At 42.7% G+C, this 21,320-nt stretch overlaps 1 protein-coding gene across 1 annotated transcript in view; it reads right to left on the bottom strand.

The window, feature by feature from the left end:
* Positions 1 to 21,320, bottom strand: part of LOC116082516 (constitutive coactivator of PPAR-gamma-like protein 1) — an 88,867-nt gene that overhangs the window by 29,889 nt on the left and 37,658 nt on the right. Inside the window, exons 5-10 of the mRNA XM_031359417.1 lie at positions 20,831 to 20,927; positions 13,932 to 14,029; positions 13,464 to 13,747; positions 6,569 to 6,656; positions 4,536 to 4,763; positions 1,757 to 1,931 (exon numbers count right to left, since the gene is read on the bottom strand). Of these exons, the coding sequence (XP_031215277.1) occupies positions 1,757 to 1,931; positions 4,536 to 4,763; positions 6,569 to 6,656; positions 13,464 to 13,747; positions 13,932 to 14,029; positions 20,831 to 20,927 (970 nt within the window). The remainder of the gene's footprint in view (positions 1 to 1,756; positions 1,932 to 4,535; positions 4,764 to 6,568; positions 6,657 to 13,463; positions 13,748 to 13,931; positions 14,030 to 20,830; positions 20,928 to 21,320) is intronic.

Raw genomic sequence — 21,320 nt, forward strand, 5'->3', positions numbered from 1 at the left:
AGGCGGTGGTGGAGGAGGTGGTGGTGGTAATTTTCCAACTTTATAAAGGAGGGAAGGAGAAAGAAGGGAAGCAGTAGCCCTGGTCATATCCACATCCTAAAGCCTGAGCCTTTCTGCCATGTCTGAAGGGAGGAAGACATGAGGAGCAGCTTACCAACTCCACTCTTGCAGTCTCCCTTTTCTCTCTCACACACATCAGCAGCCTGCACATCTGAGGTACCTGTCTGAGTCACTTCCTTACCCCAATCTTTTCTTTCCTTAATGGCTCATTCCCAAGGGGTTTCCAAGACTTGCTTGAAACAAGGTTAAAGGCAGGTGAGCATCATCAAGGAAAAGGCTTTGCCTGGCCCGACACACTCCATTCCTCATGCACTTTGTACACGAGGTTTGCAAAGACTTGTCCTTGCTGCCTGAAGACCTGAGGCAGGGCATAAGGTCAAGATTGCTCTCTGAATGTCTCTGGTATGGCCGCACACTCTGAAACCAAAACCCCAGGCCTGAGGGGAAGAAGTCAGTCACACCGGCTGCTGCGGGATGGCAGAAATGGTTAACGGAAACTCTTTGAAAAGTAGCCCTGTTTTTGAACACATAAGTAAATAAACAAAAGAACATCTTCTGAGAAAGCAACCCAGTCAGCTGAGGTTGAGGGCTGAGTGGAGGCCCCAGGTCGGAGGCACAAGAACCCAATAGCTTTCTGACACAGAAGGGTAGAGAGTAGAAGCTGACAGACACTACTCGGCTGTACCTCTGTGTAACTAACTCTGAGAAAAGGAAAAGAAGTGCACCTGTTCTAAAGCCTTATGGCTCCAAGGGAAATTTAGCAATCTACTGAATTTAAACCATGTGTTCTGGCTCATAATCTGTCATCCCAGACCTCAGGAGGCTGAGGCAAGAGGGCAGCTTAGAGTTCAAGCCATCCAGAGACAGTTAAAGTTCCTATGCTCAGAACTTTACAAGCCAGTCAAGTGCTGGCCATGCATGTCACCACCTAGTGAGGCCGACACTTGCTTACTTCAGCCGGAGTCACAACTAAAGGGTCTTTGCTTGAGAGAATGGTCCAAGAATTTATAAAATATTCACAATATTCTGATTTTAGACTCTATGTTTTAGATAACATTTCTGTACTTCCTAGCATATATTGATTTTTATATTCTTAAATTAGCAGATGAAAGTATGAAGAAGAAAACAACTTTCCCAAAAATATGACATGGGCCTCATGAAAGACAATGCTTTGGCCCTCAACTTGGACTAGGATTCCAAACAGTCCTGTCTAGTGTCCTTCCCTCCCCCACGTTGATGAATTGAAGTAGCCATACCCAGGTAAACCATGGCAGTACTCAAGTGAATCCACTATGGTGGGAGAACCTTACAGGAACTGCTCTCCAGACCTCTGAGCTCCTGGAGAGCCACATCTGTGCCTCGTGAGCATGTGCAGACATACGCATCTCAGCTACTGAAACAGGCTGGTCACAGAGAGTGATGGTTGTTGAAGATATTTGCAGAGCAGTGTCAAGTTTAAAATTGGGAACCTGCTACTTTATTCTTTAACCAGATAAACATCATTACTAAAACAGTACCAAGTATGGCTTCTCCTGTTCTGAGGGCTCGACCCTGGCCTATGGCCCAGAGGACAGCCCACCTCCTGCATAAGGAGGATCTTAGGCAACTCAGCCACAATACTTCTAAGGCTTTAGAAAATGCACAAGAGATTACGAGGTACCGAGGGAAACAAACAATGGATTGTTACAGTACATACATTCTGGTGGAAGTCTGTTCTTTCTAAAAGCAAGTCTCTCAGTTTTCTTTCTGCTTTCTGCCAAACTAAACAGGACTCCGTAAACATACTGACGAACTGGCCTATAGAGCAGGGCGGCCGGAGGCAGGTCTTTGTTGGCTTCATCTTCAATAGAAACAGCAATTTTGATTTCACCCTTTGCATGGAAGAAAGCAGAATAATATTGCACATTTTTCATGTTGAATTTACAGAAACTCATAGCAATACACTGCATCATCTCCATTAATGACATAGCTATTCTATCCCAACGGCTTAACAACTTGCATACAGTGAGATGTTTAGGAGAGTCCGCTGGGATCTGTTGTCCAAATGTATGTCCAGAGACTCAAAATTAACCCTGTATTACCTTATCTTTAATCCCAAACTAAGAACAAAAGAAAACCATATAGATGAGCCAAAGTTTTTTAAACATTCTACACAGATAACACCAGACAACAAATACAGAAGAAAGCATGAAGAATCTACAACTTTTATTCATGGGTCAAGATGGTCAGAGATAAAATAATTTGTAATTTTCAATGGCCTGTACAAAATCCTAGGTATGCAGTATTCTGAGATGAAAGTCATTTTTTTTGTTTGTTTGTTTTTAGTTGTTTTTTTTTTTTTTTCAAGACAGGGTTTCTCTGTGTAGCCCTGGCTGTCCTGGAACTCACTGTGTAGACCAGGCTGGCCTCGAACTCAGAAATCCACCTGCCTCTGCCTCCCAAGTGCGGGGATTAAAGGCGTGCACCACCACTGCCCAGCTGAAAATCTTATTTTTTACCAAGCTTTTCCATAAAAACTTGCCACATGTTAAAAATGATCTCCCTAAGAGAACTCTTTTTAAAACACGCTCCTGGCTTTTCCTGGCTTTTCCCCGGAACAGTAGGTGCTCACCATGTATCCCACCATGGTTAAGGCCACAGACAGCTGCTAGGACAGAAAAACAAAAGCACTCCATCCCCAGCTCAGGTCCAGTATGGCAGGATGCTCATCTAACTCAAGACCATGCCACCAAGAGAGAAACCACTGGTTGTTCAGCAGCTGACTGCTGCCAAACTTCTAGTGCATGGTCATCACAATACATTAATACAGTCAAGGAATTTTACTTATGTTTATTTGTAACAAAAATACACAACATGCCCTCCAATGCCTATTAAACAGTATCTGTAAGTTCTCTTAATAACCACCTTGTATATTTGCACTTTCACACAAATTTAACTTCAAAATTGATTTTCACCTTATTTTCAATACTTTCTTTCCTCTTGACTAATCCAGTAGTTAAATATCCTCTTATATATTCACTTATTATGAGGGTTTCTCTTGCTAGTAATTCTCAACAGCACAATGAAGCTTCACATTGCTGCAAATGTCTCGACTGCATGCCATGGCTCCTTAGCTCATAGGAAATGGTATGCACTGCAGTCTAAACTGCCCCTATACGGAAAAGTCCAAAGGAGCGTTTTTTTTTAAAACCTGAAAGGACAGTTACGTTTACTTTTCCCAATCTGTCAATCTTCCCTTGATATTTGTAAGAACAGAAGAAAGCTATTGGTACCATCTGCACTCTTCACATGGGTCTACCCAACTGCCAGGCATCAAAGCTGGCAGCACAGATGCACAGGGTGGCTCCAGCACCCCTTACATCTCAAACAGTCCCACAAGGAACAATCTCTCTACATGTTCTTTTGAAAACTGTCTTCTAAAATGTGGACTCTTAACTGTACCATACATAACAAACTGTAACAAAAAAAAATTGCATTTTCATAACTTTTGGTGATTCTTTAGAATGTTTGTTTTACCACCACAATCTGACCGTTAATATTCATACATGCTCATATTAAACAGTAAGATGAGACTTAGAGACAGTGACAACTAAAAAGGAAATGACTTAAGAGTTAACAGCACTAGTTAAATATTCTGTGTTTGGATGAGTTGATCAACCTCACAAGAACTGGGAAAAAGGGAGGAGCCTTCTGCACTTACTGACTCCACTTTACAAGTCACAAATGGATTGCAGAAAATAGAGGGGTGAAAAAAACAGAGCCCATGTAATGAAGAAAACATGGTGATAGCAAGATTGCAATAAATCAATTTTCTATGACAAATTTATCACTGAAGTGACTTGTGCCAACACAAAGACCATAAATAACTGAGAAAATTTAAATACACAGAGATACATTGAGACACAAGATTAAAAAACAATGTCAACAGTATGTATATATTTAGCTACACATTTGGTAAGACACTAATAAGGTAAATTATGCCACTATATGGAAGATAAGTGGCATTTCTAAATATATACATTTTAACAAAATCCTGTATACCATTCTTGGGTCCTATCATTAAATTGCAGTCAACAAAGCAGAGGAAAAGTCAAAATGCATGGAGTGCTATTAGGAGAGATGTTATCGCCTACGGACAAATAATAAAGAAGTCAGATACCATTTATGACATTAGGATTAACTTGACATTATAGCACAAATGTGTAAAAATTCTTTACTAAGAAAAAAATTATGAGTCATGAAACAATGTGTCATTATTTCACTAGTTTTAAAAAAAAGTGGTTTTAAATTGAAAAGGAAAGTAAGATTTCATGACTTGCACGAATTTTTATCTTTTGTTTAATGTTTAGAAATTGGAAATATTTTATAAGGACCAAAAAGGAAAAAAGAAAAGAAAGAAAAAAGGTTTGCAAAAGGAAACCAGAGATGCGATGCTGTCAAATACTTAAAACTGCTCCAAGGACCGTAGGTTATACCTTTGTCAGGACGTGGAAGATGTAGGGGTACATCAGTCCCTTCTTGTGTCTGTGCTCAGCCACTCTCAGCACCTCAGGTGCAACGGGGGGCAAGGGAGGTGTGGTGATATCCATGTGGTTCCTGGTTGGCATTGACAGGAGGCATGGGATTGGTTGAACAGTGCCCATATGGCTCCCTTTGCCTTCAGCTAGCTGGCTCCCCGAAGAGGCAGTGGATGAACCTTCTACCTACAGAGCAAAAGACAGAAAGTGGGGAAAGTCCCCTTCTCTCATTCTCTCAAATACACAAGGGCATCACCTAAACACCAGAGGGCAGAGATGACTCCTGCCTAGAATGGTTAGATTCAGTGCCAACCAAAAGTCAGGGTGAGCAGAAAGCACTCAGCTACCCCTCTTATGCACAACACCACCAGCACACATGGCCACAGAGGACAGCACAGGCTGCCTCCTGTAGTAGGAGGGACAAGAAGACTCACCTCAGAAAGCAGCTCCCTCCCCTGACCCTGGGCTCCGTGCACTGAGTTTCCAGCTCTCTGAAGCTGCCTCACTGTCTAAGCATCACCGTGTGTTTCTGGTGTTCTTAAGATCTTCCTGATGCACTCAAAGAGGCTATGCATTTGACCACTGTTCTATAATTAGTAATTCAAAAAAACTGAGTTCATACCGGGTTTGATTTCAGTCTTGTAATTGTTGGCACTGAAGAACAAAATTCCAGCCTAAAACTTTCTCTCTACAGTCATGATAAAGCCTACATTTAATTATACAAAGGCAAAAGTAAAACAGAGTAATAATAGCAACAATGCAGAACACCACAAATCTCTTCTCTAAAACAATCTAATCCCATAAAAAATAATGACTCAGACCTATAACGCCAACTCTGAAAGATGGATAATATATTCCTAAGTGAAAATGCCCGCTCTGTTAACAACTGCTCACACAAACAACAGGCATGGGCACAGGGCAGGAAAACTGGACCACAATGGACCAACTCAGGATTGCACCAGTACTAGGCAAGGTGCCAAAGAAAAGAGAGGCAAATCCAGATGCTCTGGCATACTCTGAATTGTCTGAAAAACTGCCCAAGAGTAATTATTATTTGCACAATAAACTCTTCATCTTGATCAGAATGTTGGAAACAATAACTGCGTATTGCTTGATTTGGTGTCACCCTAAAACATGTATGTTTTGTTGTCTTGAAATAAATGTCTTCATTACAAGGATATGTAATTGAGTGCTAATTTTAACTTTTAATACATAGGTGCCAAGTTTGGCCATGAAAAATTCACAAGAACTTTCTATACTTTCCCTCTTCCCTAAGAACATAGATACAAAACGGTGCAAAGCATTTTGCTAGATTCTTTCATGACCAAACAACAGTTCTCATGAAGTATTTTCATTGCTTATTTCTAATTGATTCATCATCATGCAGTTGACTTGGAGTTTTAAATGAATTTCTCGTACCCAGATGAAGTTGCCCAACCCTCTTGAAGCAGGAGTCTCGTTCCCCCTTGGGGACCACAAATGGCAGATGGATACAAAGGCCACTGCTAGCAGACAGAGCAGGTACAGGAGAAGTAGAATTTCCTTGACTCCTACTTTTTTTCTCTTCTTTTGAGATAGTACCTCACTGTGTAGACCCAATGGGCCTGGAACTCACAGATCCACCTGCCTCTGCCTCTCTAGTGCTGGGATTAATCCCTAGGTGGATTAAAGGCAAGCATCACCACCACACCCAGCTACTTCTACTTTTAACAAACATACTCCAGGCACTTTCTCAATCAGCCTTTACTAACTCCTTTTAAAAGGGGGCACAAGAAGACTCAAGTACCAGGTCCTGGAGAGGAAGGAGTGTTATGGGTGCCATCCTTCTCAGGCCAAGCAGACTGAGGCAATTCTAAACAATTCTTTCCTTTCCTGAGCCCTCTGGAAAACATATGACTCATGACACATTTCAGAAAGAATTTTTCTTTAACTTTGTCACCAGTGTCCATGATCAGTCAGAAACTAAATAATAGAAGGTGTGGGTTCTATACCTTTACTTGGTCTCCTGGGTCTCCCCGGGCCAGTGGCTCTGCATGGCTTCCTGTCTTCTCCCAGCCAATCTTGTTCCCGCTGATGTGGCTAAACACAAATGAACAGGATCAATAAATACTATGGACTACCCACCTCACAATGAAAGGAGGGCCCAAACTAGCAATAGCAGTAACTTGTCATGCTCTAATGGCCTTCTATTTTCCTTAAAATTTTGTTTCAGGAATATTTCCTCCTACTTCAAAGTAAAAAGAGGCTATCAGGCATAATTTCTAAGTGTATTATAGGCACCCCACCTTCATGGGGAAGAGTGTCTGTCAACCATCAGTAGAAAGGGAAAAAATTAGTGTGTAGGCACAGGAGATGAAGTCAAGTTCAATAAACAGGGACAGATTCCTATTTGACAAGCAGCTTAGTAAACCAAAACCGGGGGGGGGGAGGGGTGTGTGGAAAGAGATAAGCAGTTAGAGGACATATTTCAAGCAGTACCTGACAGACTTATGACCTGCCTGCGGCCTCTGAAAACACTCTACTATATTTAGGCAGTATTTTCAAAACCTGAAATGCAGTAGATGAGAGTTGAGTGGTCTGGGTAAGCATTATTTCATAAACCCTCCTTCACTTTTATTTAAGGGACACAACATTATCAGTCAAGTAAACATGGTCCCTGGCAAAGGTGAAAAGCACTGTCTTATAGGTAGTGGAGACACAAGGGTCATGTAAGAAAGCCAGCAGGCAGGGTGACTCCAGGTGAAGATAGCTGGGGCCCCTCTCTCTGGGTACATGGACCCAACACCCATCCTTCGTTGGCAGCCCTCTATACCTAAATTACCTCTGATGACTACAGAACATGCCACATTTCAGGCTACTGACTTGCCTTTCCAATTGACCCATATGGCAAATGGAGAGATTTAAATACTCATTAATTCTCCTACCTACCAATCAATTTCAATTTAGTTTTATGCAAAAGAGGTAAGGGAAGCGTTATCTTAAGTTAAGAGTGTTGTTCCATGTGGTGATACCCTAGAGTGTCCTGGATCCCGCTCATTTCACGGCAGGTTGTTCTAGCCAAAGACACTACATAGTCAACACAAAAAGGGGAAGGGCCTCCACTGTGTCTAGGTTTCTGGGGTCAGATAAAGCATTGCTCTATACAGTATCACTACTCAGTATAAAAACCCAATTTCAACTTAAAACACAGGGATAGCCAAGAGGCAAAATGAGCATAACCACCTCTGTTGAGTAAAGGACCACTTCTCTTGGGGCAGGGTGGGGGGGGAGAACAATCAAGAAACGCTCTGTTAGCTATATGAGCAGAGACCTGAGAAGGGTCCAGTCACAGGTCCATCACTAACCTGTTGAGTGCATATCATCCAGCTATGAGTCAGAAAATGAGCAGCCAAGAATGCAGAGATATGATTCACGTGACATGGGGAAGCACAGGGAATTATACATCACTCAGTGTACAGCCAAGAGCAGACCTGGCTTCTTATGTGACATAAAAACAGCAAAGGTTCTGAAACTGCTTTTAGGCAGCAGAAGTGCTTGAAGTGTTCACTGAACACACAGATGTGTGCGCAGTGTCCCTGGGGTGCCTGAAGTTACCTGAAAACTAGAGAGCAACAGTAGAAAGAAAAGCTGAAGGGAAGGGGACACTTTCCTGCTGACACTACTGCTGAGGCCCAGTGCCACGCTACCTAACACCCAGAGAACCTACCAAGTGCCCGAAGGCATACATGTTTTGTTCTACATGTACCATCAAGTTGAAAGTAATGCCATCACCCTGATGCTCACGAGACAGACCACAGTATTGTTCCTGGAAAGTATCTTTACAATAGCCAATGTTCAAGTAGTCCAGTACACTCACGAGGGCAGCTATTACTTCACAAAGTATGTGGCTAGGATAAGTGTTTTCTTTGAACAGATGTAGTTCAGCATTCTATAATACATTTGACACAACTGGTAACACCTTAAGCTTATTCTTAGAACCAGATGTCTCACAAACTAGCACTAGCTCTCTTTGACTCTCATCCTTCCCCCACGGCAAAAGTCTTTGATGATCAAAAAATTCAGGCTCAGAGAAGTAAGTCTATCCCCAACCCCCATAAAAAAGGACTCAGTCCCAGATGTGCTACTCCACATCATGCCACATACTGTCCCAGGACAACCATCTGCTTTATCTCCATGCAAAAACACAGCAAGCAAGCAATCACTTCAACTCCAACTCTGTGGAGGGAGAGAGAAGTGTCAGTAAAGCCGGGCAAGCTCTGTGAGGCCATTAGAGCTGCTGGTAGGCAACTGTGCACTAGTGATGTTTGGGTCACAAGCAGCAGCTGAAGACAGCAATGTGTTCCAGACCTAAACAATCCCTTCCTATACAAGGTCTTCCTTCAGAGGACAGGCAAAGTTCTTCCCCATGTAACAATAGGATATGGCTCACATTTTCTAAGACACCAGTGTCTGTGAGCTTTATATATGATAAGATTAATACGAAACAGCTAGCAGACAGCTAGAATGTAGACTCTTGCTGAAGAATAAAGATCAAGGTATTTTCCCCAACACATAAAATTCTGCACTACCTCAATGTTAAGATCTTAGAAATGTGTTAAAGAATAAAAATGTAAACGTTATGTCCTGGCACACAAACTCAACCACTTGGAAGAAAGCTCATCCACTGCATGCAAACTACTCTGTCAATTCTGTCTATAATGTCCTTGAACTCCAGGGCAGGGAAACATGAATTCTCTTTGTTAGCCACCCCTAGAAAGAAAAGAGGGGGAAAAAAGAAAAGAAGAAAAAAAGAAAAGCAACAACAACAAAAGGCCCATATCTAAAGTCTCTATTTCCTGAAATACTAGGTCAAAGAGTTGAACAAAATCCTTTAGCTATTTTACATTAAAAAAATAAAATCACTGTTTTAGCTTTGTATTGCTCCAATAGTTAATTTTGCTTATATAATTCACAAGAAACCCCCAAAATCCCTCAGAAAATGTGCTCATCCACATGGGAGCAGGAAGCTACATAACCATCGCTAAAAATACCAAGCCAGACCCTGCAGGGCAAAGCAGGCTGCACTGAGCAGCTCATTTTTCACACGTTAGCTGTGATCCTCTGGGAATCACATGCTGTTAGAATTGGTGGAGGAAGCTTATGCAAGAAATACTACCATATTACTAGGATACTGTAACTCAAAATCAATAATATACACTATACATTTTATTACAATGGATTCTCTCTCCACTTAAGACACATACATCTATGTTCACAAAAACAAGCCTTTACAAAGTCACAAAGCTGAAATGTTCCTATTCTCTGAATAAGGACTTTTACAGACACATTTAAAAACATCAGTAAAGAGCTAGCAATCTTTATCAAGTACACATTATTTATTAAACATTAAGTATTCATATGTCATACTCACATGCAGAAATATTATTTAAATATTTTAAGTATAAAAGAAATGGAAAAGGGCAAGCTGTTCCTAAGACCTTATTATTATAAAAATGTGTTTTAGTATATGCAGAAAAAAATAAAGTGTTATACATTCACTAATATTTGGCTGGTCCCCATTTAGATTGGGAATTATGTGGGATTCTTTGTACATTTTAATGTTTGAATTCTAAGTAACTGTCTACTACAGGTGGCAATTAGAAAAAAAATGTGTAAGAAGTGAAAGCTTCCAAGTTATTCATTCCCTTTGATTTAAATCTTACAAGCCCAAATAAATCTATATAAGTAATAAATATCTCCAATATAGACCCAACTATAATTATTAGTCTAAAATATAACTACAAAGATTCAATAAAGGCCAAGAAAAGGGAAAAAAATTACCAAGTGAATTTTCTTTTTAACAAAAAAGTAGAGCAAGAAATATGTTCTGTTACTATTTTGACAGAGAGAGGGAGAGAATTACTTAGTTAAAAAGTAGAACATTTGTTCTGGTTTTTTTTTTTTTTTTTTTTTTTTTTTTGGCTAAACTACCTGTCCTAGGCATAGACAATGGACTGGCTCACCTGCTGCCCTAAGTACAGACAGGCCTGTTTCCTCCAAAAACACTGATGAGGAAAGTCTGCATAAGTCACCAGTTAAAACCCAGCCCTAGACTTCCCATCAGCATATTCACACAGCTAACCTCTTCTGCTGAGCTGTCTCTCCAGTCCATACCTTTTGTCATTTAAAAATATTTACCTTATAATTTGCAGGAAACGTTTCTTGCTTTTGATTTCTTCCGTACCATTCCCCAATCATCCATCACCTGACTTAAGGTTGGGGGAACTAGACCACTTACTCTGTAGATCATCCTAGACCAAATCTGGCTATTGTTCCTAGTATGGTACCACACAAAATGTACTCACAGAAATGTTTCTAAATTAGAAACTGACAGTCTGGTTTTTGCCTTAGCATTTCATCCTAACCAGTATTTACAGTGTATTGTGCTTGGCCAGAAACACAGCCAAGTAGTCTTGGGGTGAGAGCTGCAAGAAGAAGCACACAGAGGTGTGCCCTTATGAGGAAACTGGAGGACTCTTCCCCTGTGTAATAGTATAGTATACTGTAATAAGTATAGAAATGGTTAGGGTTGACACTTCTCTGTTGAAGGAGACAGAATTACACTTCTGAGGTTAAACTCTGTTTCAAAGGCAAATAGCGCCAAGAAGGTATACTCCTTTCTGAAACAAACAAACAAACCCAAGTCTTTACAGGCCAGGGACCAACCAGCTGCAAGGCCAGGCCTAGAGACCAGCACCTAATCTACCCTCTGCTCTCTAAAAGTCCCCTGGGACTGTATTTACCACTGTAGACTGTCCTCTAGCACAGCACACTCCTCAACTATGCCCACTGGCAAGCAGCAAGTGCTCAAGAATAGACAGTTAACTTCCTTTCCTTCAAGACTTTCCTAAAAGCATCATGTTGGTCAAGTCCAAATCAAAGGTAAGATCCTGACTTACTATTTCTACTGGTTTTGTTTCTGTTTTGCTTGAGTTTTGGGACACAGGATCTCACTCTGCAGCCCAGATTGGCTTGAAACACTATGTAATCCAGGCTGGCCTCAAGTTCACAGCAATCCTCCTGCCTCAGCCTTCCATGTGCTGGAATTATGGGGTTTATTTATTATTAAGATACTAAAGTGGCATCATTTTTCTGTTCTGATATAAGGTCTCATGCTGGCACCCAGGCTGTCTGCGGCTGCATTAATCTCCTGAGCAGCTGGAACTATTACTGTACCGCCCAGGGTACAAAGCCACTAAGAGGACCAAGCTGTGCTCATATGCTGCACATAACACACTCTACACGCAATTCACACCAACTGCCTAGGACCCTCCCTATTGAGAACTGAGACCCCAGCATCACATTCATAAACCTGAACTATATTATAGCATCCGCCATAAGCAAAGCTTAGGGTCCAAGTCTTCAGGAACAGGCTCCTTACCTCCCCTGCCACCTTCCTCACACTTCTAACACAATCTCATACTTACTGTCATAAGTCCTTGAGTCCAACCTTGACTTGAGGCTGTGTATCAAGTTTCCTGAAAGACTTTCTCTACAACAGCAGCAGATGCTAACTGCTAGGACGAGAGGCTCACGGCCTTTTGCAGGAACAAAATAGTAAATGATAGTGTCTAGGGAAAGTTCACAGGAACTTCAAGAGAGAAGAGTTCTGGGAATCCAGGAACAGCCAGGCAGAGTCTTTAAAACAGCAATGAGCTGAAGGCACTCTTATCCTAGCCGGAGAAGAGCACTCTTCTCAATGCCCACCCTCCACATCCAGCATTACCACCCACCTGCCCACCTGACTCCCTAGACCTGTCTCTGCAAGGCTCAGAGTCTACAGCTTTCCTCTTCTGCCTTCTGCCGTGTTCTCATTTATACAAACACTAGGTCTTCAGGCCTAGTAAAGTGCCTCAGAGCTCAGAGCTTCTTAGATCACCTGCCAGTTGCCTTCACAGTTGATGACAATAAAATGCTCATTTCTGCCCAGACATTTTGATTCAAAAGATCATAAACCTATCATTCTATCATCCTGCTAAACAACTCCTTTAAAAGTACAAATACTAGATAATAATTTTGCTTCCATTGGACTTTGCACATACAGCCAGTGGATATTTCATACTTCCCTGCTCCAGACAAGGTAAACAGACTCAGTAAGCACTGCCCTGGGTGAGCACACATCTGCTTCCATTTCGTAGTAGATACACCAGGGAAAACTTGCAGAAACACTGCCTCTCAAATCTCTCATATCTGAGTGCACAAAGATAAATGTAGCACCCACAGCCTTTCTGGCCAGCCACATAGGGTAACATGGGGTAAATAACTAGGGAATGCTAGTTATTTATTTACCCCATGGAAGAAACATGCTCACATTCACAACAGGACAATGGACTCACAGCAAAGATAGTTAATTCTTCCCCTTTTTCCAAACAGAATACCTTAGGGGATAAGGGAGGATATATGATTTCTGCCAATCTGATTTGAACTAGCTGTTCACTTGTGAGTTCTAATGGTCTCCAGAAAGAAGTCTCATCTGAATCCAGGCAGCATTCTACACTTTGGCTAGGCAAACTGTACTAGCTGTTGAATCTGAATGAGGGGAAGTTTTGTGCCCTCTTCTCTAGGAGGTCCAGAGGTTAAGGCTGTCAGGGGAGTTAGTCTACATGATGGGCCAATGGTGCCACAGAGCAACCCTCATATTTGAGCCATGACATAAATGAGTTACTGTCCAACTTGCCCAGATTCCTGGGATTTCCAGCCTTGGGGCTAAGACAGCAAGACCTGGCATTGGGTAGAGCTCTCCTAGGTACAAGAAGCACCTACCTGTGGCAGACAACCTATGGGTACAGAATGAAGGAAGCCCTCGTGTCACAGCACCCAGAGCACTCTGTGATCTTGAATACTCACTTGGTTGCCCCTCCACTGCCCTCATCATTGTCTGATGATGATGATGTAGAAGAGCCAGGGAAGTAGGCAGAATCCATGTGATTGGGGCTGCCACTCTGGGCCAGGTTGATGGGTGAGGAGCGCTCATACAGCGGTGTGTGCTTCCCCTCATGAGGAATGTTGCTGTAGCTGTTCTGCTCTGTCAGGTTCTTCCCGCTAGTGTCCAGGGCAAGGGCTGGCTCAGGGAGGCTGTATGGGTATGGAGCCTGGCCCGGGGTGCCCCCTGGGCTGGGCACCTGTGGGACCTGAGGTACAGAACACAAGTCAGTGTACAGGGCTGGGAGGCCTGAGGCAAGCCTGGATTATCTCTGTCCTCTTCCGTCATTTTTAAGTTGACAAATTGGTATCTATCCTTTATAGCAACACAAGAATATTTAAAAATTCATATCCAAGGCCCACAGCACTACCTTGACTCAGAGGGTACCTTACCGCGGGCTTTGCTTGCAGAGAAGTCTGTGGAATGTTGAGCATCTGAGGGGGAACATATGGTGGCACCATCCCAGGCATTCCAAATGGATTTGGTCGGGCTGTTTTATCAATACAGGAAGAAAATAAAAAGACAACTGTGCAGAGAATGCCATCTCCCCAAGACATCCCTGGGGTAAGCCCAGGGCCCAGATACCTTGCCCCTTTCAGATGCCCCTCTTCCCAGAAACCTTTAGAAACTCAGATTTAACATGTGGCTCCAGAGGTCATCTTGTCTTGCTACAAAAGTGGAAACAAAACAAGTCCAGAGCTCTGAAATTCAGGTCTCTTAAGATCAGAGAGCTTTTCTAGTCTCTGCTCTGAACAGCACTGGGCAGCACTGAGAATGCACATACGTCTTACTCAGCCAAGTATCTAGCCTTCCCAGAGTTCCTCACTCACTCTGCCTCTCTGAAAGCAAAGTTCTAAGACCAAACTGTGGGGGTGATTCTTAAACAATACAAGTTAAGGTCAAACCAGGACTATTAATGAGAACACTAGCCTTATCACTGGCGCAATCTGGCACACACAGGGTTTCCTAACAGCTACTGTGCAGCCCACAAAGGCTGAAAGAGAAAGAAATACAAATCACTGTTCACTTTCTCTGGTTCCATGAGGATCCAGGAGCCTCACAAGCTACCGTCTCTCTAGAATTCTCATCTCCAACAGCTCTTAGCTCTGAACCACCATGACAGGCCTCTGATCCTGGCTCTCACTAACGGGAAATCCTGACACAGCTTCTCACTTTGTATCAAACAAAGAAAACTGCTGTACAAACAGTAGGGAAGAGAGTGAACACAGCATGTGTGCTCAAGGGGCACATTTACACACGCAGACACACCAGACATGCATGCACCTGTGGACAAGTGACAAGTCTACCAGCTCCCCTCCAAATGTGAGGCAGGAGCCACTACACCTGTTAAAGATACTCTATGGTAATTCAGAGTCACAGCTAGGAGTTGGAACAAAATACGCTCTAAAATCCAGCAGTGCTCAAACATTATTATTGGAAACACTGAAGAAAGTCTAGTTCATTTCTGGTAGCTGACCTTTTGTATTTAGTATTTTGTTTGTTTGTTTTAAAGACAGGGTTTCTCTGTGTAGCAGCCCTGGATGTCCTGGAACTCACTTTTGTAGACCAGGCTGGCCTCAAACTCAAAAAGATCCACCTGCCTCTGCCTCCCTAGTGCTCAAATTAAAGTTGTATGCCAACATACTCCCTACCCCAACCCTGCTAACTTCTGAATAACAAAACCATGGTCTGGACGAGTCACTCACATTTGTCACTTTCAGGAGATGATCACCCATGTCATGCTACTTTTAATAAAACTAAAACCTCTCTTAAAAGCACGAATGTTTCTTCAAACAAACAAATCAGGGTAACACAAAAACCAGAGATTCTCTTCAGGTTATATTTCTATTATTTTGTGTGTAGATTCGCATGTCACATGACTGCAGGTACCTATAAAGGCCAGGAGAAAAAGTGCCAGATCCCCCTGGAGCTGCCTGACATGGGTGCTGGAAACCTATGCCCATTCCTTACCTGCTAAGACCATGCTCCAGCCCTGCCAAAGCAAACAATTTTAAAGTAATTCCTAAAAAAGCCCATTGTAGTCAATGGCTTACCTGCATCTCCACAGAACATGCTACTGTTCCCTCATATGTCAACCTTGTGGTAACTGAATGAAGTTGTCTACATCTTCCTAAACAAATGACTGACCGCCAGGACGTGTCTTGGGAGCTCATGGGCCTCCCTCTAAATTGGTTCTTGTTTTCCATGTCCAGTGCAGTAGCTGAAAAGAACCATGGTCCCCCTTCTCCATCATAAGAGTATCTCAGAAGAGACACACAGGGCCCAGTGTAGAGGCAACACTGCTGCTCTCTTAGCTCCTTTTTACCAACCCATACTAGAGCAGCCTTTGTGAGCAAAGTATGTACAACAGAGAAAAGAATGCAGGAAGAATGCTTAACTAATAGAGTATTTCTATAGCATAAAAAAAGGTGCTGAGTATTACAGACTTCTTCAGGAACACACAGAAAAGCAGCAAATACAAGTGTCTTTGAACTGTATGTGTTCTCTGACTTTTCTCCCCAAGACCCCAAAGCACGGTTCTGTGACGCACCCCAGTGACTCACAATCCCCAGAGAGCTACCTAGCCTTTACTCTGTATTAAACTAAGATACTTGTTTAAAGAAATGGTACCAAACTAACTGTAAACATCTCAGCTCAGCCCTCACTTCCATCCCGCCCTAACAGAGGGATATTACACTAAACAAAACACAAAATGGTTACAAAATAAGTTTTTAAAATGTTCTAGGACTAGGAGATAGCTCAGCCAGTAAGAGTGCTTACCCTGCAAACATGAATCCATGGACTGGATTCAAATCCCCAGTATCCACATGCCTGTAACCTCAGGATCAAGAATCAGAGGCCAGCCAGCCAGTCTAATGGAAATGGCAAACTTCCAGTCAATGAGAAGCCTTGTCTCTCAAAGCAATAAGGAAGACAACCTATATCTCACTTTTCCAGGAATGGTAAAAATGAAGCTTTGAGGGGCTGGAGAGATGGCTCATCGATTAAGAACAATGACTGCTCTTCTGAAGGTCCTGAGTTCAAATCCCAGCAACCACATAGTGGCTCACAACCATCCGTAATGAGATCTGATAACCTCTTCTAGGGTGTTTGAAGACAGCAACAGTGTACTTAGTTATAATAAATAAATAAATCTTTAATAAAAAAATGAAGCTTTGAAATTTTTGATTCAAAGAATAAAACAATATAACTCCTGCTGTTGATATTAGTTTTCAATGATTGTTTTATAACTACTGGACACTCTTCAATGGGTATATCTACTGGGCTCTGAAAGTGCTTCAGGCTTTATCTAGTCACTGCTTGCTCATCATAACCCCAGGACTACTCATCTTTTCACTGTTTATGTGGTTCTGCCTTTTCCTATGGATATATGGGTGTATATCCACAACTGGATTCACATGGTATGGGGACTTTAGTTTGGCTTCTTTCATTTAGCAATATGCATCTAAAGTCCCTTTGTGACTTCGTGTGGCTGAGTAATGCTCCACTCTACCAGTGCTATAGTTATCCAAGAAACACCTCTTAACACTTTGGTTATTTTCAAGTTTGGACAGATATAATAAATTAAGCTGGTATAAACATCCAAGTTCAGGTTTCTGTGTGGATGATACCCACAAATATGACTGCTGGATTGTATGCTCAAGAATATGTCTTGTGGGAAACAACCCAGATGTCCCTCAACAGAGGAATGGATACAGAAAATGTGGTACACCTACACAATGGAGTACTACTCAGCTATTAAAAATAATGAATTTATGAAATTCTTGGGGAAATGGATGGATCTAGAGAATATCATCCTGAGTGAGGTAATCCAATCACAAAAGAACACACATGGTATGCACTCTCTGATAAGTGGATATTAGCCCAGAAGATCGGAATGCACAAAGTACAAACCACAAGAAACTCAAGAAGAAGGAAGACCAAAGTGTGGATACTTTGTTTCTTCTTAAAAGGGGGAACAAAATACCCATGGAAGGAGACTAACTATGGAGCAGAGACTAAAGGAAAGACAATTCAGAGACTGCTCCACCTGGGAATCCTTCCCATATTCAGTCATCAAATCTAGACACTATTACAATGCCAGCAAGTGCTGGATGACAGGAGCCTGATATAGCTGTCTCCTGAGAGGCTCTGACAGTACCGGACTAATACAGAAGTAGAGGGTCACAGCCATCCATTGAACTGAGTACAGGGTCCCCAATGAAGGAGCTAGAGAAAGGACCAATGGAGCTGAAGGGTTTGCAGTCCCTTAGGACGAACAACAATATGAACTAACTAGTACCCTCAGAGCTCCCAGGGACTAAAACTCCAACCAAAGAATACACATGGTGGGACTCATGGCTCCAGCAACATATGCATAGCAGAGGATGGCCAAGTCAGTCATCAATGGGAGGAGAGGCCTTTGGCCCTGTTAAGGTTCTATGCCCCAGTGTAGGGGAATGCCAGGGCCAGGAAGCAAGAGAGAGTGGGTTGGTGAGCAGGGAGAGGGGGGAGGGAACAGGGGGTTGTTTTAGTTGCTTCCGGACCCAGGTACTGTGGCTTAGATATTCTGTCTCTAAAAGGTTCATGTGGTGGACACTTGATGGATGGGTGGGATCTTCACGACCTGGAGTACAGTGGGAATCACTAAAGGCCCATGGATGGGCTTGTGGACCCATCTATCTCTCACTTCCAGTCTCAGAGTATATGCTCTGTCACAGCACAGAGCTACTATTGTGGTCCCATTTGCTATGATGTCCTCACTAGAGCTGAGCTGAGCCCAGTGCCACAGTCTTGAGTTTCCAGAAGTGTCAGCTAAATAAACATTTTTATTTAACTGGGTGGTGATGGCGCATGCCTTTAATCTCAGCACCCAGAAGGCACAGGCAGTTGAATCTCTGAGTTCAAGGCCAGCCTGGTCAAGTTCTAGGACAGCCAGGGCTACACAGAGAAGCCTTGTCTAGAAAAACAAAAACAAATAAACAAAAAACCAAATAAAACTTTGTTTGTTTGTTTGTTTTTTGTTACACGTGTGCCATGATGAGAAGTCTGAGGGAAAGCTGTGGGAGGTGGTTCTTTGCTTTCACTGTGTGAGATCTGGGGATGGAACTCAGGTCATCAGGATTGGCAACAGATCACACCCTTTCCCTGGGATCCATCTTGCCAACCCAGTCTTCTGTCTTTACAAATGTTACTCAGCTTGAAATACTCTGTTACAGTAGTGAAAACCAAACTAATTCACAGAGAATCCAGAGCTGCCATATTCCTGCTTCCTCTAACTGCCAGCACTCTATCACAGAGTCAGTCTTTGGTGCCCTTTAGGGCATTCTGCCTATGATAAGAGTATCTGCCATTAACAAATACTTCACATAAACCTTCTCTTTAATATTCATGGAGTGATTCCATCACAAGAGAACAGGAGGCCTTGCAGCAAGTGTTTGTACTAGAGATGGGCCCACACAGGGTCCAGTGCTGGTTTCATGCTAGCACACAAACATGCAATTCTGAAACATTTCTGTGTGCAAAGCATACAGCAGATACAGCTTACCTGGTAAAGCAATGTATACCGACCTATCCCATTCTACAAAGTGTGCTCTTTCTCCAAGAATACCAAAGCACATCACATTACTTCACTCCTCCAACCAAAGACTCATGAATTTAATTCATTCAGTCAAGTAGTTATCCACTGGGGATGTGGAAGGCCTTCGCTCCCCCGACCCTACTTTCAGGCGGAAGAGGGTGTAAAGGCAAGGCCACCAAGTATTACAGATGGGTGTGAGAGGACTGACAACTGACAGAAAACACTCAGTGCCCTCAGAGACACTCAAGTGCAGGTCTCATACACTAGCTGACCCAAATTCAAGGCAGTCAGGGAAAGGAGCACCAAACATAATAGTTGGTGCAAAAGCCACTGGCAGAAGCCAGCTTAACTCATTCAAGGCCAGGCAGTGGTGATGCACGCCTTTAATCCCAGCACTTGGGAGGCAGAGGCAGGCAGATTTCTGAGTTCGAGGACAACCTGGTCTACAGAGTGAGTTCCAGGACAGCCAGGGCTACACAGAGAAACCCTGTTTCTAAAAACCAAAAAAAAAAAAAAGAAAAGAAAAAAAAGAAAAAGAAAAAGAAGAGGAAAGAAAGGAAAAGAAAAGGAAAAAAGAAAAGAAAAGAAAAGAAAGTTACTATGCCATGGGCCTGAGAGGCAAGTATCAGAAGGTGAGTAGGGCCAGGCAGAAGCAGTGTACAGAGATGGGGTCAGGCCAGATGTAATAGGAAGACATTGCAGGGGTTTCAGTGTAGTATGGTTCATATTTTGAAACGTTACTCTGACTGCTCTGAGAAAAATGAATTGTACAATGTGCAACTGAATGAACAGAGGATCAATAAAGGTGAACAGATGGCCAGGCACCCTGAGCCTTCACCCCCACCTCCCTCAACAGTGTCTGACAGGCTACAATGACTCACCCACCTCCCACCTGCCATGCCAAGCCAAGTATCTCTGATATGGGTTCCCAGTGCCTAGCACAATGACAAAACCTAAGAATCCTCTTAGGGTCTGGGTAAAGGTGCCTGCCATACAAACCCGACAACCCTAGACTGGGTCCCAGAGCTCTCACAGGAGGAGGGAATTGTCTCCCAAACAACGGCACATGTACACACACACACACACTCACACACACACTCACACACACACACACACACACCAAAAAGAATTGTTTTTAAGTCTAATTCCCACTTATATCTCATGAACCTACTTTTATTAACAATGACATGAACAAACATCACCACCAGGCTGAGGTACGCCTCTTAGATTATTCTTATCTCTATAGTAAACCTACCTTCCTGCAAGAGAAAAAAATGAATATAGAGAAAGAAGAGAAGAGGGAAAAAGAGAAAAGAGGAAGCAGCAGCAACAGCAAGAGAGGTTACTGCCAACCCTGCACTGTCTTGTGTCCTCAGAGGACTCTCTCTGCTGTGGTCTGCCAGCCTGTCTCCGCAGCCTCTGCTTTTCTCCTAGAAGTCTATACATTCCCTCGGGAACTACTAACAAAGGTGGGCCACATAGAAAACCACACTGTCCAAGAACAAAGCTGTATGTGCTAGTGTGTATCTTTAATGCCAACACTCAGAGGCTAAGGCAGGCAGATTTCTCTGAGTTTAAGCCCAGCCTGGTCTTCACAGTGAGACCTCATCTTTGAAAAAAAAAGAAAAAAAAAATATGAAATTTGCTGGGGAATACCTAAGCTCTGGATTTATACGGTTATGCAATCACACAGCAGCTCTGTTTACTTACCTAAGTAATGTGGTGGGTGAAATGGCATAGGCTTGCTAGTTGCTGAGTAATATCCAACTGCTCTCTTAAACCGAATGACTTTGTCATCTGTTCTAGACTGAAACACATGTAGAAAAGTCTTAGTTATGCCACTGGTCATATATATAAACACCTTTATCATAATTCAGCACATGAATAATTTGTAACCTTTTAGGTTAGATAAGAATGAAGAATGACATGAGAACCTCCAGGTCAAACACAAAGATTATTACCAAAAAATGAATGCAAATGTAAAGCAATGTGGTCAGAAGAGTTCTCAGCCGGCAGCAGGGCTGGTGTGGGGCTGGAAAGCTCGACAACTGAGCAAGAGTCAAGTCGAGATGCATCCTAACCTCCTAACCATGAAAACCTTGCCCTGAGACAAGCAGAAGTGGAAGCTTTCCCCCCCTTGCTCTGGGCCTGCATGTCCTAGTGCACATAGCCCATATGGACCCCCCCCACATACACACCT

This window comes from Mastomys coucha, unplaced genomic scaffold, assembly GCF_008632895.1.
Source record: "Mastomys coucha isolate ucsf_1 unplaced genomic scaffold, UCSF_Mcou_1 pScaffold7, whole genome shotgun sequence".
In the NCBI taxonomy this organism is placed as follows: domain Eukaryota; kingdom Metazoa; phylum Chordata; class Mammalia; order Rodentia; family Muridae; genus Mastomys; species Mastomys coucha.